General features: G+C 42.1%; 1 protein-coding gene across 2 annotated transcripts; it reads left to right on the top strand.

The window, feature by feature from the left end:
- Positions 1 to 1,044: 1,044 nt before the first annotated feature.
- Positions 1,045 to 11,379, top strand: soat1 (sterol O-acyltransferase 1). Of its 2 annotated transcripts, XM_030371803.1 has the most exons (17): positions 1,045 to 1,213; positions 1,398 to 1,468; positions 1,699 to 1,847; positions 2,873 to 2,931; positions 6,158 to 6,306; positions 6,400 to 6,459; positions 6,577 to 6,684; positions 6,978 to 7,263; positions 7,405 to 7,483; positions 7,576 to 7,660; positions 7,769 to 7,814; positions 7,977 to 8,106; positions 8,244 to 8,341; positions 8,435 to 8,533; positions 8,752 to 8,887; positions 9,124 to 9,269; positions 9,664 to 11,379. In XM_030371803.1, exons 3-17 carry the CDS (start codon positions 1,700 to 1,702, stop codon positions 9,745 to 9,747), a joined length of 1,713 nt encoding a protein of 570 aa, XP_030227663.1. In that variant the 5' UTR covers positions 1,045 to 1,213; positions 1,398 to 1,468; position 1,699; the 3' UTR covers positions 9,748 to 11,379. The 2 variants fall into 2 exon arrangements, with proteins under 2 accessions (XP_030227663.1, XP_030227664.1); XM_030371804.1 differs by lacking the exon at positions 1,398 to 1,468.
- Positions 11,380 to 11,403: the final 24 nt, after the last annotated feature.

The raw sequence follows: 11,403 nt of genomic DNA, 5'->3' as shown, positions 1-11,403 counted from the left end.
CTCTAGAGGCACTAACCGAACGCACCTGACAGGCCAACAGTTTGCCCTCCTTGTCTTCTTGCCCAAAGAAACAGAGTTTGCAGGAGTTGCTTCTCAACCTTGCCGGTTGATAATAAATCCTATTAAGATTGAAGTGGAAGTCGTTCTTTGTAAACGGTTGCAAAGGACTAACTGAATATTGGCTGTCTAATATTCGGATCTCATCTAACCAGGGTTCATTAGGACAAATTCAACTCAGTAGAAGTTTATGGCCCTCATTAAATATTTGCTTCATATTTTATTCTTTCTTTATTATTATTGGTGCGTAATAGTGTGTGAAATTATTCAGTTCTTATAATTTTGTCTTCAATATTTTATCGCATTTATGTAACAAAATACTTCTAGCATAGAGTATTTATGTATACGTGGCACAATTTGTTGAGGCAGAATTTTATGGTAAGACATTACAACTGTTTACAAACTATTAATTTGACAGTTGATAATTAATTAGAGCAGTAATATGTGGCCGTACCACCAGTAATGCACTCAATACTACTAATGACTTCTGCAGCACATGGAGAAGTTTGCTTCATTGTTTTTTATATGGCCTATGTTTCTGTCTCGACAACCTACTTCTTTGGACAACATGCAAATAATTACATTTAGTTTGTGTGTGTGTGTGTGTGTGTGTGTGTGTGTGTGTGTGTGTGTGTGTGTGTGTGTGTGTGTGTGTGTGTGTGTGTGTGTGTGTGTGTGTGTGTGTGTGTGTGTGTGTGTGTGCGTGTGTGTGTAAATTCATGTAAATAGCTATGGTTACTGGTTAATTTATTTGTAGGATTCAGGAGGATTATAAGATACAGTCTTTACATATTGCATTTCTTAATTGTCAATGTTTTAACGTTGTGAGGTTAAACACTGTACCTGTTACTGTGTTTACATAGAGAACAACAATATTTTGTGTTTAGCCATATTATAGCCATGACATGTTCAATCCTCATACCATTTCGGTGTCCTATTTGAATTGCTTTCACACAAGTCCACGCAAAGGATTGGAACGCTGACGTAGAAAAGGAGGAGAGACTTTTGACCAATTAGAACCAAGTCCTGTTCAACATCGCCTCAATATTTACTTGGATGTTCTGCGATCTGGCTGCCGTGGGTGACAATAACAGGTGGAAATTCCAACAGGCATTTACTCCGTCGGATATCGCCTTCATCAGAGCGGCGGAGATAGGTTTGTGAGGCAACACTCGTAACTACCCGAGTCCCGGTGCATGTTTGCTAGCTAACGACAGTCACATCAACAAGTGATCTTATTTGACCCATAGATTTGATTAGCTCTGACAAACGCTATAACAGTGAATGACGTGACCCAGTTTTACCTACAACCGATTTGATAAGAATACGATTTTGTTTAGTCTCTGATCCGAGCGGGGGTTGAATGGCTAGCTGTGTCCTTGAATTGGGATCACCCGTCTCGAACTCACAGGTCTGTTTATCTTCCTCACGTCGGTCATGTGCGCACGTTTGCATCGCTTGTCACCTGCGCTCTATTTGTTTGTTTGGGGAGAATTTGACAACCAAATCCATGGAATTCTTGAAGTTTATACGTGGCTTGTTGATTCCGTGCAAATCTTGTAAAAATGCATGCAAGAAACACAAGAAACAGTGTGCAACATTTGAACACAACCGCACACTTTTTGTTATCGTGTTTTACAGGATGGAAAGTGGAGATTGTAATGGTCTTCGGCCACGTATGCGAATCATCCCCGAAATGCCTGCGTTTCCTGACCTGAAAAGCCCTATTGTGATGGAAGGCAGTCAGGCTGAGGAACGGCAGGGCTTTGGAGACCTCATAAACAGCAACGGTGAGAATAAGTGACTGGATATTCCTATTGCCAAGGGTCACGGTGGCTAGATGGGATTAAATCCCAATTCAATTATGCTATTTTTTGTTAAAGGAGGCACTGCGAATGTTGAATATAGTCCACTCAATGTAGGTATCTTTTTGAAAATGTAATACAAAGGTAATTAAGATAGGTGATTGGACATTGTTGGTGTAGGCCTACTTGTGAGTGTATTACACATCCAATGCTAGGAATAGGGAAGTAAGGATGCATCCTAACAAGGTGTAGTCTATCACCCTACATTGTTGAACTGCTTTGTTACTGGCCATGTGTCTGTGTCTCATCCTGATTCACCTATTGCATCACATGCCTGCGAAGAACTGGCAGCTCAACAGTGTGTTGTTCAAATAGATACTCCCAGCCAAAAACACTCCTTAGGACGCATGACCTCACATTAATGGCAAAGTTCATTACAAATTGTATTGCAGCTACTTTATTTGTGGTCATCTTACTGAAATATCACTTAAACACATGATGCTGCTGTATATGAGTAATATATCTTGTCATTGTCTTTCATAGCAGAGGCGTAAAAATCCACAGTTGAAAACCCCATTTAAAAAAATTATAGGACTTACAAAATAATAAGTTGACTAGTATATAAACTGGTCTATAGGCCTGATAGCATTACTTGGACCTTCATGTTTTGTTATTTCTGTCATTTCCTGATTTTGAATATACTACAAGGAAATAAAGAGCACAGTGCTTGGTCCTGAAATGTACCTGTACTCATGACATCTGTTTGTGTTACAGGCAGCTAATATATGTTTGCTCATTGTTTATTTACCTATGCCCATCAGTAAGCCTTAGTAATCTTAATCAGGAAACTGGCTCTGTTGATTTTGGTGTGTGTCAATGAATTTGACCAAAAGGCTTCATTTGAATGGAGCCAAAGTCCACTCAAAGGACTTTTTATTGGCATTTCTGCATAAGCTATGTATTCATTCTACAAAATGATGTAATGCCTTTTCCATTTTTTATAATTGCAGGAAAAATGGAATTAGAATATGTGATCAGCAAGAAACTGCAACTGAAGATGAAAGCAGAGGTTTGTTATAAGGAAAAAGCCTTAATATCTAAGTTATTATTCCTCTTTATTACCATTATTAGGGGTCCAAGCCAACAGGATTGGATCCCTATTGTTTTTGTAAGGATTTTTAGGGGTCCAAGCCAACAGGTTGGATCCCTATTGTTTTTGTAGTGTTTATTATTATACTTACCTCCTTGAAAGTGGTACCGCAGCCCAAACCGTAAATGGTGCCGACACGCCAATTGCATGACTAGATCCAGATCCGTGGGGACTACGCAGACGCCAAAATCCAGACATGCCGGCCACTAGGTGGCGCTATACCTAGGAAAACACGTTCGGGGCTATAACTCCCACACCGAACCTTCCAGAGTCCAAAAACTTGTACCCAAAGATGCACTGGAGTCTGCTGCATCTTTTGACCTAGGCCACGCCCATTTGCGTCTATGAATATTTTTCGCTAAATCGCGAAAACCGCAAAAATGTTTTTTCGCTACTCCTCCCACATTTCTCGACCAATCAACACCAAACTTTACACACGGCATCTTCAGACTTACACGAAAAGAATTCCTGCATTACTTTTTTGATCCGACCTTCGACGACGAAACGGTTGCGTTTTGAATTTTGGTTTATTAGCTAAATTAGACGTGGAAAATCCAAAATCCCAAAAAAATCAAAATTACACATCGGATCGACTCCAAATTTTACACACATGTTGGTGCTAACCTTACTGTCGTACGACAAAAACTTCGGAAAATTTCGCCATTAGGGGGCGCCATAAACGAGGAAATTGTATATCTTCTACAAAATTTCGCCGCGAAAACGCTACACTGACTTCTCGCTACTCCTACCACAGTCAAATCCTTTGTATCCACAGGTTCAGGGTAGCGTTTTGAACACATGCTTCGCGTTGTGCCGGCGAAACGCACATTTCTTGTCGCGTTGTGCCGGCGAAATGCACACTTCTTGGACCCCTGCATAACTGCTTGCAGTTCTAGTTATTATTATTAGGGGTCCAAGCCAACAGGTTGGATCCCTATTGTTTTTGTAAGGATTTTTCTTCCTATTATTATTATACTTACCCCCCTAAAAGTGGTACCACAGCCCAAACCGTAAATGGTGCACACACGCCAATTACATGACTAGATCCCGATCTCTTCGGACTACGCAGACGACAAAATCCAGACACGCCGGTCACTAGGTGGCGCTATACCAAGGAATACGCGTTTGGGGCTATAACTCCCACACCGAACCTCCCACAGTCAAAAACTTGTACGCACATATTCACTGGAGTCTGCCGCATCTTTTGGCATAGGCCACGCCCATTTGCGTCTATAATTTTTTTTCGCAAAATCGCGAAAACCGCAAAACTGTATTTTCCCTACTCCTCCCACATTTCTTGACCAATCGACACCAAACTTTGCACACGACATCTTCAGACACTCACGCAAAGAATGCATGAAACACTTTTTTGATCCGACCTTCGACGACGAAACGGTAGCATTTGGAATATTGGTTTATTAGCTAAATTAGACGTGGAATAGCAAAAATCCAAAGAAATCCAAAATGAGACATCGGATCGAGTCCAAATTTTACACACATGTTGGTGCTAACCTTAATGTCGTTCGATAAAAAATTCGGAAAAATTCGTCATTAGGGGGCGCAATAAACGAGGAAATTGTATATCTTCTAATTGGCCAAAGGAATGTTCTTCAAACTCAAGGGAAACCATCAAGGGGCAAACCCAAGTCTATATAGAAAATATGGCCAAGAATTATTAATGTGGGCGGGAGTTATTTGGCAAAGGAAAATTGTCTTTGGGAAATTTAGCCACAAGGGGGCGCAAAAAAACGACGAAATAATATATTTCCCAACTGGCCAATGGAATGTTCTGAAAACGCGTTTTAGGCTATAACTCCCACACCGAAGCTCCCACAGTCAAAACCTTTATATCCACATGTTGTTCACGGTAGCGTTTTGAATACTTGCTTCGCGTTGTGCCGGCGAAACGCACATTTCTTGTCGCGTTGTGCCGGCGAAATGCACACTTCTTGGACCCCTGCATAACTGCTTGCAGTTCTAGTTATTATACTTCCCGCGCTAAAAGTGGGCCCACAGCCCAAACCGTAAATGGTGCCGACACGCCAATTGCATGACTAGATCCAGGTCCGGCACCGCTACTCAGATAATTAAATCCAGACACGCCGGCCACTAGGTGGCGCTATACCAAGGAAAGACGCGTTTGGGGCTATAACTCCCACACCGAACCTCCCACATTCAAAACCTTGTACACACATGTTCACTGGAGTCTGCTGCATCTTTTGGCATAGGCCACGCCCATTTGCGTCTAGAATTTTTTTTCGCAAAATCGCGAAAACCGCAAAACTGTTTTTTCCCTACTCCTCCCACATTTCTTGACCAATCGACACCAAACTTTGCACACGACATCTTCAGACGCACACGCAAAGAATGCATGAAACACTTTTTTGATCCGTCCTTCGATAACGAAACGGTAGCGTTTTGAATATTGGTTTACGTTTTGAACACATGCTTCGCGTTGTGCCGGCGAAACGCACATTTCTTGTCGCGTTGTGCCGGCGAAATGCACACTTCTTGGACCCCTGCATAACTGCTTGCAGTTCTAGTTTTCATTCTGTCTTATAAAAATGACACTATGGATGAAACTGTTTATTGAACTTCCTACGAAAGGTTGAGAAAGATTACACCCTTGTATGACATGGTTGTATGACAGTGCACTTATTAAAAAAAAATTATCATGGGTTATGCAGCCATCACCCCAACTTGACTTGTTTGTCTTGTCGGTCATTAGGCCAATTGGATGAGGCACAAATGATGAGTCACTTAAAACAAAGCTTTAGTTATCAGCAGAAGACAAATGCATGAAAGCGAATTAATTGTGTCTGGTCTTGGTTGATCATGAGACCACGGAATGGAAATTCAGAAATTGGTGGTTGCACTTTCCCTTCTCCCCCCAATGCTGGCCACCTTGCCAGGAAAAAGGGAAAATGATTATCTATATTTGGTTTTATGAATGAAATGAATGTGCTAAGCTATTAAAATCATGTATCTTATTTTCACACAGTAGTATTTGCATCATGTTTGCATGTTATCGCCATGTGGAACCAGAAGAACACTATATACACGCAGCTTCTCCTGTCCATTCAGTGCTTGACATCACCGCCCTCTGATTCGGTGACTTGTTTCTGTATCTCTGCCTATTGCTCAGCACCTGAGATGTGACCTGATCCGTCAGTTTGACAGCCATGTCAGTGAGCTTGTGGACAGTCTGATCGAGGAGTCCGTCTCTCTGGAGCCGACCCCCTTACCGGCAAACTTCTCTCCCTCGATGTCGGACAAAGAGAGGAGCAAACTCAGGTACTGTCTTCGCCCTCAACGGCCTCAAGTTCTGCTCTTTAATTCATCAGATCTGATGCCCCTCAATTTAGTTGTCTTGACTTTGTTTCCTAGGAGTATCCGGCCGCCCAACGGTGAGGGCAAGCAATTTGTGAACCGCAGATCCCTGCTGGAGTGAGTAGAGTTTAGTCTCGGGTCCGAGAGATGTAGCCCGTTGATCTCAGTGACCATCACTGCTGTTCATCCTCCTGTCCGAGAGATGAACCATTTCCAATCTCCTGCTTCCCACAGTGAGCTGTTTGAGGTGAACCACATCCGGACCATCTACCACATGTTCATCGCCCTCCTCATCCTCTTCATCCTGAGCACCCTGGTCGTGGATTTTATCGACGAAGGCAGGTAGCGTACACGCCTACTTATTGTATCATGGTTCGGGATAATTATAAATCTGGGACCTCAGTTGAGTGGTCAGGATTTGTGGTATTCATTTATTCATCATACAGTTTGATAGATTCACTGTGTCATCTCTAATTAAAAGAGGTTTTCTTTCCTTTAACCAGTTTTTCCTGCATTCCTATTCCCAGAACTGTGATCAACTTGACCGAAATGTGTTACACTCACCTTATAATTAAATGGCCTGACAAATATTAAAAAAAAGGTTTCCTTCTTCTCCTATTTGTCCTCAACTCCAGACTGGTGCTTGACTTTGACCTCCTGGTCTACGTCTTTGGGCAGTTTCCCCTGGTGGTGTGCACGTGGATCTACATGTGCGTGTCCGCGTCACTGGTTCCCTTTATGCTGTTCCAGACGTGGGCCCAGAGTCAGTGTGGCTCCGGTGGCCACCCCAGGCTGTGGAGCCTGCTGTATGGCTCGGCCTTTCTCCTCTACCAAGCCGTGGGCCTGGGCTTCCTGCCTACCTACGTGGCCGTCAGCAACAGCCTGCCGCCTGCGTCCTCCTTCATCGTTATCCTGGAGCAGGTGACGGACCGGACTGGCGGTGGCTATGACCGACCATGATGTAGAGTTGACTTTTGATCTGCGCTCCCTTGACTCCCCGTGTCCTCCTGCTTCTGAACCGCCTTCGTGTGTCCTGTGCATGTGTTTGTGTGTCGGTTCCAGGTGCGTCTCATGATGAAAACGCACTCCTTTGTGCGGGAGAACGTTCCACGAGTGCTCTCAGCTGCTAAGGAGAAGAACGGTATGTTGTCCGCTTCTTTGAAGACATTTCTATGACTTGTAATTTACACTCTTTGCAGACTGACTGAGAAGTACTCTTTGTGTCATGTACAGACTCAGTCCCATTGAGGCCACATATCAACCAGTATCTCTATTTCCTCTTTGCGCCTACCCTCATTTACAGAGATCACTACCCCAGGTAAAACCAGCTTTTCTTCATTTTCACTGGGGTGGTTGATTCCATTGTCTTCCTTCCTAATAAATGCGAAGAAGAGGTGCAACATCTTACATTTGTTCTTGTATCCAGGAATCCATTGATCAGGTGGGGTTACGTGGCCACAAAGTTACTGCAGGTACCAACATCTGATGCGCTTTGTTTGCAGTTTGCTTTTTTTATTTTTTTTATTTAAAGATCCAGTATTACTATAGTGTAACACTGTCATTGTAAGAGTGAGTTCTACAAATAGAGAGGTGTCTGAAAATGAAACAGACCGCCTCCTAAATGTGTCCCCCAGGTGCTGGGATGTCTGTTCTACGCCTACTACGTCTTTGTACGGCTGTGCATCCCACAGTTTCGAAGTATCAGTCTGCAGCTCTTTGACCTGAGGTCTCTGGTCCTGGGAGTCTTCAACTCCATCCTGCCAGGTGGGACGCCCCTACGCAGCCAAGACCAATTCGGCATTGACCGTCCTGATTCCAAATTGGAAGGAGGGTTGTTGGTGTTGTGATATCACCTATATATTGTCATGCAAGCACTGACCTTCTTATGGCTCCCCGTCTAGGTGCGTTGGTTCTCTTCTTGGCCTTCTTTGCCTTACTTCACTGTTGGCTCAATGCGTTTGCCGAGATGCTTCGCTTTGCTGATAGAATGTTTTACAAGGTACGTTGAATTGGTATCACTGTGTATTCTCTCAAACCTGAACGTTGTGATTTGCGAAGGTATTTTGAATCAATCTTGGTTTTATTGTTACAGGATTGGTGGAATTCAACGTCTTTTGCCAATTACTATCGTACTTGGAATGTGGTGGTCCATGATTGGCTGTACTACTATGTGTACAGGGACTTCCTGTTGGTGAGTAAACGAAGTCTAGATGAAGAAGAGGTTCGCTGGTACATGGATACCACATACAAAGTGAAAAATGTTTCACATTATCATGCAATTGTAACACCTGTCTTTATTTAAAACATTTGATATATTCTGCTTATTACTCAGAGACCTGCCAACCATGTAACATTGAGCTGCACGTTTCTATTCTTGTTTGCTTCCTCTTTCGTTCCCTGTCATTCCAGATGTCTGGGATGCGATTCCGTGCAGCTGCCATGTTTTTCGTGTTCACCGTGTCTGCGGTGGTTCATGAGTACATTCTAGCCATTTGCTTTGGCTTCTTCTACCCCGTCCTCTTCTGCCTGTTCATGTGCTTCGGAAGTAAGTGGTAGACGTTGGAAGAAAGAGGTGCAACTCTCTCCCGGTTTTTAGCAGAAAGTGAAAAGTTTCACTCCTGAAATTGGTTATAGAATGTAGTTACTATGAAGCGTTAACCTTTTAACTGCAGTATATTCTGTTGGTTTTTCACCACGGGTTTCTATTGTTGTTGTGCTGTTGGGTATGTTGTTATGTTGCTTCCTCCTGCCCCGTGACTGACCCTGCTCCCTCGGTCACAGTGATGTTCAACTTCATCCTCCACGACCGGCGGAGAGGTCCTATATGGAACGTCATCATGTGGACGTCCCTTTTCCTGGGACAGGGGGTCATCATCTGTCTGTACTGCCAGGAGTGGTACGCCCAGCGCTACTGTCCCATCACAGAGGTACATTTGAAATTTGATCTTTTTATGAATTTAATTATACTTTACAATATCGCATCAAGCCGTTGTGTGCAAATTGCCTGAACAAAGAACCCGGAGGGACATTTTGCAATGTTTCGTCCGTGATATGATTAGGCTTTAAGCTGATCAGAGAGGTTGTCAAAGTAAATTGATGATTTAGCTAATTTATTATCAGTTTTTTCAGTAATGGGACCAGATTTGTAATTGATTGCTGTGCACATTTACGTAGTGTTAACACAAATAATAAAAATATATGTCACATGCATTAGCAAACATCTTCTTCCTCCATGTCTCGGTATTCTCTCTTCCATCTAGGTCCTACATAGGTTATCTATATTTCCACATGAGCTGCTGAGGTTAATCTGTTTACTTCCAGCCTTCCTTTCTGGAGTTGCTGAAGCCCCGGTCCTGGAGCTGCCACCGCCAAAAAGACGGCATGGCAGAGTCTCAGGGGATGTGACAAGCGATATGTGCATTGATCCAAACAGTGACCAATCAATCCCCTGTGAACTGCGGGTGGAAAAGGGTAGAGGAGACCAACCTTTAGGTTACTGCCATGCCTCTTTAAGAGTTTAGTTGAATGTTTTGTGTGGCCTTTTGTTTAATTTTATTGCTTCAGTGTAATGTTCTGCGCACATGACCGTTTAATTATATTGATAGGCCCTTGAGGAAAATCAATTAACCGTCTGCAAAAACGATTCCTCTGTTTTACTTTGAATTCACTAAGCTGCCTTCTTCGTCTTTTTTTTGGTTGTCCGAGACAGCCTGGTTAAAATAATTGTATGTTAAACGAAATGTTTGTTTTAAATGCACATACCTGTTTTACATATTTATTTTATATTATGTATGTTTCCCCTTTTTCTGTTGGTGTGTACAAGCAATGTTTGTGCATAATGTGTGATAATCGTGTTATGGCAGCTGAATGCAAACCTGAATACCCTTCTCTGGCAAATTGTTATTAGGAATTAGTCAGTAGTAATTATACAGATCAAACCAAATTATTAACCGTTCTGAGTAATATCTGAGGCATAGATCTTCCTTGACAACAATCTAAACTCACTTTTTTGATAAACGTAAAAAGTTTTGATGGGTTTGCTTAAAAAGCGATGAAAGAGGGATTTACTGGTACGTGAGATTTTCTAGAAGATAACCTTGGTACATCACCATACTTCTACAGGCATTTTTGGACCCTAATTCAAGTCATATCCTCTGTCATATTATGCTGTGAGTTATTCCCTATGATGGAAATCCCTTTAAAAAAACAATCAGTGAGCGACAACCGAATGTAATAACCACGTATGTCTAATCTTTCTCGGAACAAAGTTTGATGTCAAAGGAAATGTATATTTAACTTGAGAATCGTTCTATATAGGTAACAGGCATCTGTATAGGTAATACTGGTGCATTTGTAATGTTGGAAACTGCCATTACGTATTAAAGCTACCATGTTACTTGTTAGTGAGACCTGATGCAAGTAATACGATTTACAATGGGTCCTTTGGTAGTAAAATAGGTTTTGTAACAATGATACAATATTTATATTCTGTCAAACAAATGCTATGGGGCACTCTTATTATTCTGCATAAATGTAGGTCTGACATTGAATAATTGAATGCATTGATTTTCTTTTAAAAAAAATTATGTAAATATTGGGATTTATACATTGCATAATTAACGGTGCCAAGTCGAGATGAGTTCTGTGAAACGAGGTATTCTGTGAAATGAACAGCACAATAAAAAGCGAAAACCAGCTCAATAATACAGTGAACGTTGTAACCACGAGGTGGCATCTTTTCGCGTTCTCCCAGCGCAGCTTCTTTTGGTCCGCTGTACATCAATGGCTCATCCATGATCTTGGTTAATGCTGGGCCATTCTCAATTTGTGCTATTTAATCTACCGAAGTCAAACTATTTAATTGAAACAATATAATTGTCATTGCTGAAACGACACATTGTGGTTATCGGGACTTTTTTTCAAATTGGACTTCCTCTGAAAAAAAAAAGGCTAGCTGATGAAGTGATTGCTTTTTTTTTGTTTTCTCTAGTTCTGCAAAGGCTCTCTTGGAGAATAAACTTGATTGTATAAACTTGATGTTTCTGGCTTCATTCTACCCTT

This window comes from Gadus morhua, chromosome 12 (genome assembly GCF_902167405.1).
Source record: "Gadus morhua chromosome 12, gadMor3.0, whole genome shotgun sequence".
NCBI lineage: Eukaryota > Metazoa > Chordata > Actinopteri > Gadiformes > Gadidae > Gadus > Gadus morhua.
The sequence above is the reverse complement of the archived record's forward strand: the minus strand, read 5'-3'. Positions and strand labels throughout refer to the sequence as shown.

What these genes read in the sequence shown, in the direction of transcription:
- soat1 (XM_030371804.1), top strand. Translation starts at nt 1,700, where the DNA reads ATGGAAAGTGGAGATTGTAATGGTCTTCGGCCACGTATGCGAATCATC. An exon ending in AACCGCAGATCCCTGCTGGA is followed by an intron (nt 6,460 to 6,576) that starts GTGAGTAGAGTT and finishes TGCTTCCCACAG; the next exon opens with TGAGCTGTTTGAGGTGAACC. An exon ending in TACAGAGATCACTACCCCAG is followed by an intron (nt 7,661 to 7,768) that starts GTAAAACCAGCT and finishes TCTTGTATCCAG; the next exon opens with GAATCCATTGATCAGGTGGG.